The sequence below is a fragment of the Otolemur garnettii genome, unplaced genomic scaffold (assembly GCF_000181295.1).
Source record: "Otolemur garnettii isolate 467f Iridium unplaced genomic scaffold, OtoGar3 scaffold00147, whole genome shotgun sequence".
Classification (NCBI taxonomy): domain Eukaryota; kingdom Metazoa; phylum Chordata; class Mammalia; order Primates; family Galagidae; genus Otolemur; species Otolemur garnettii.
The window spans coordinates 1,334,363-1,338,120 of NW_003852542.1; the positions used below are offsets into that span (position 1 = coordinate 1,334,363).

Genomic DNA, 3,758 nt, shown 5'->3' on the forward strand with positions numbered 1-3,758 from the left:
AAACATTTCTTAAGATAGAAATCTGACCACCATTTTTTCAAATAAGTGAAACTGAAGAGAGATGGGTTTATAAGAAATAAAATGCAACTAGATTGTTCTGTCCTGGCCAGTGTTCTTATTCCAGTAATCTTTTCTTTTTTATGATAAGCATATCAAGTATTTGAACATCACTATTTTGTTACATAAAGAGTGATGGAGGCCAGGCATGGTAGCTCACGCTTATAATCCTAACACTCTGGGAGGCCAAGGCAGGCGGATCCTTTGAGCTCAGGAGTTTAAGACCAGGCTGAGCAAGAGAATCAGGTCAGCTAATAACAGCCAGGTATTGTGGCAAGCACCTGTAGTCCCAGATACTCTGGAGGCTGAGGCAAGAGAATTACTTGAGCTCAGGAGTTTGAGTTATTGTGAGCTATGTGACACTATGGCACTCTACCGAGGGTGACAAAATGAGACTATGTCTCAAAAAAAAAAAAAAAGTGATGGCCCAGGAATCTGAATCTTGGGATTCTGGTCTCAGCTCTGTCATCAAGTTGTTATGTGACTTTGAGGGGATCACTTCATTACCCTCATTATCAAATATGTCTAAGAAGATACACCTCTAGGCTGGGCATGATGGTTCACATCTATAATACTAGCACTCTGGGAGGCCAAGGCGGATGGATTGCTTGAGCTCACAGGTTCAAGACCAGCCTAAGCCAGAGCAAGACCTCATCTCTAAAAATAGGTGTTGTGGCACCTGTAGTCCCAGCTACTGGAGAGGCTGGAGAATCACTTAAGCCCAAGAGTTTGAGGTTGTTACAAGCTATCATGCTATAGCACTCTACAGAGGGCAACAAAGTGAGACTTGGTCTCAAAAAAGAAGACCTCTAAACATGTTTTGGATAACAAGAGTTTATAATATGGGCTCAACGCCCATAGCACAGTGGTTACGGCACTGACCAAATGCACCAAGGGTGGCGGGTTCAAACCCCACCTGGGCCAGCTAAATGACGACAGCTGCAACAACAACAACAACAAAATAGCCAGGCGTTCGTGGTGGGCACCTGTGGTCCCAGCTACTTGGGAGGCTGAGGCAAGAAAATCGCTTAAGCCCAAGAATTAGAGTTTGCTGTGAGCTGTGATGTGATATCACTCTACCGAGGGGGACATAGTAAGACTGTCACAAAAAAAAAAAGATTCTATAATATGAACTGTGTTATGTTACATGTCTATTATAATCCTTAACTTATTTTGCTAAAGTTATTTTTACCACAACAGGAAAAGAGAAATGGAAATTCACAAACCAAAGTTATCTGCCTTTCTCATTTTTTATTCTAAAATAGAACATTCAGCCTGAAAAGCTAAACCCTTGATAAAATCATTATTAAAGCTTTTATTCACATGCCTATGCTCTGACTCTTACTAATTTTATATGTCAACTAGATTAGGCTAAAGGATACCCAGATGGCTAGAAAAAATTTCTGAGTGTGTCTGTGAGGTGTTTCCAGAAGGGATTAGCACTTGAATTTGTGAACTGATTAAGGCACATGGCTTTACCCAATGTGAGTGGGCATTATCCAATCTGTTGAGGGTTCAAATAGAACAAAAAGGCAGAGAAGGGCAAATTTGCTATCTCTTTTTTTGCTAAGACATCCATCTTCTTACCTTGGACATTGGTGCTCCTGGCCTTCAGATTTGGACCAGTACTTAAACATTGTCAGTCCCAGCCCTACTCCTTTCTACCCCCAGTTCTCAGGCCTCCAGACTATACTGAATTACATCACAGGCTTTCCTGGTTCTCTGGCTCACAAACTGCAGATCATGGGAACTTTTCAGCCTCCATAATCATGTAAGCCATTTCCCATTTTGTATATGCATAAGACACATACACTATTCTGTTTCTCTGGAAAACTCTTAACACATCATCTTAGATGGTAACCTTCTAGAACAGTGGTTCTCAAACTTCCTAATGCTGCAGCCCTTTAATACAGTTCATGTGGGTCACGACCCACAGGTTGAGAACCGCTGTTCTAGGAAAGGAAGAGGGGCTATTAGAGTCCACCATGGAATCCCCAAGAATATTCCACTATTCCATTTCCTTGATTATATTTAATTCTATCAAGAAGGAAATAAACTTAGTGATATATTTGCTTACAGACAAGACATGTAATAGTATTTTTTTTTTTTGAGACAGAGTGTCATTATGTCGCACTTGGTAGAGTACTATGGCATCACAGCTCACAGCAACCTCCAGCTCTTGGGTTTGGGTGATACTCTTGCCTCAGCCTCCCAAGTAGCTGGGACTACAGTCGCCCGCCACAATGCCCGGCTATGTTTTTGTTGCAGTTTGGCCTGGGCCGGGTTCAACCCACCACCCTCAGTATATGGGGCCATCGCCCTACTCACTGAGCCACAGGCACCGCCCATAATAGAATTTCTTGATATTTGGACAAAATGATGAATAGGAGCTGAATTTGATTAGATTTATAATTGGCTATGTGACTAGACTCAAAGTGAGAGACTCGATCCCTAAATCAACTTTTCTTCCATAGCATTGACAGAGTGAGATTACTTAGTGCTATGATATCATTCACATCCCCTCTTTCTAACATGTCTAGTCTAATGGTAAAAAGAACCAAAGTAGAGCATAAGTTGTGAATTATCCGTCACAGAGATTATTTTCAGTCTAATGCTTGGAGGGAAATTTAAAACTGCAGTTATTTTGTTTTGTTTTTGAGACAGTCTCACTTTGTCGCCCTGGGTAGAGTGCTATGGTATCATAACTCACAGCAACCTCAAACTCTTGGGCTCAAGCGATCCTCTTGCCTCAGCCTCCAGAGTAGTTGGGACTATAGTTGCATGCCACAGTGCCTAGCTATTTTTTAGAGACAGTGTCTCACTCACTCTTGCTCAAGCTGGTCTCAAAATCCTGAGCTCAGGTGATCCACCCACCTCCACCTCCCAGAGTGGTAGGTTTACAGGCATGAGCCACTGCACCCTGCTATTAAAACTACAGTTGGGCAGTGCCTGTGGCTCAAAGGAGTAGGACACCGGCACCATATGCCAGAGGTGGCGGGGTTCAAACCCAGCGCCGGCAGAGGAAAAAAAAAAAATTCTTTAATAAATTTTAATGTACCCTTGCAAAAAAAAAAAAAAACCTACAGTTGACCCTTAAACAACATGAGTTTGAACTCCACAGGTGCATTTTCACATGGATTTTTTTCCTCTGCCACTTTTGAGACAGAAAGACCAACCTGTACCTCCTCTTAATGAATAGCAAATATATTTTCTCTTATGACTTTAATATTTTTCCACTTGCTTTATTATAAAACTAGCATTTAAATATATATGACATACAAAATATGTGTTAATCAAATGTTTATATTATTGGTAAGGCTTCCAGTCGCCACTAGACTATTAGTAAAGTTTTGTGGGAGTCAAAAACTTACACAGATTTTTGACTATCAGGGAGCCCATAATTCTCACAATGTTAAAAGGTCAACTACGTGAAAATATTCAGTAACCATCCGGTTCTCCCTCGGCCCCTGCCGCGGGTCTCAGCAGCTCGGGCGGCCAGGCAGCGCAGCTTCAAGAAGGCCCTCGGCGCGCCGCGGCCTGCAGGCACCCGGCAAGCGCCTTGCCCTCCATGGAGATGCCTAAGAGGAAGGTCTGCTCTGCCGAAGGCGCTGGGAAGGAAAAGCCCAAGAGGAGGTCAGCGCGGTTGTCAGCTAAACCTAGGGTGACCAGGTTTTAACATTTGTAAAGCGGGACAGCTTGGC

The 3,758-nt window shown here is 42.8% G+C and overlaps 1 protein-coding gene across 1 annotated transcript in view; it reads left to right on the forward strand.

Annotated features, from left to right (window-relative positions):
* The first annotated feature begins 3,631 nt into the window (after nt 1-3,631).
* Nucleotides 3,632-3,758, forward strand: part of LOC100947080 (non-histone chromosomal protein HMG-14-like) — an 806-nt gene continuing 679 nt past the window's right edge. The window contains exon 1 of the mRNA XM_003799188.2: nt 3,632-3,713. Within this exon, the coding sequence (XP_003799236.1) occupies nt 3,632-3,713 (82 nt within the window). The remainder of the gene's footprint in view (nt 3,714-3,758) is intronic.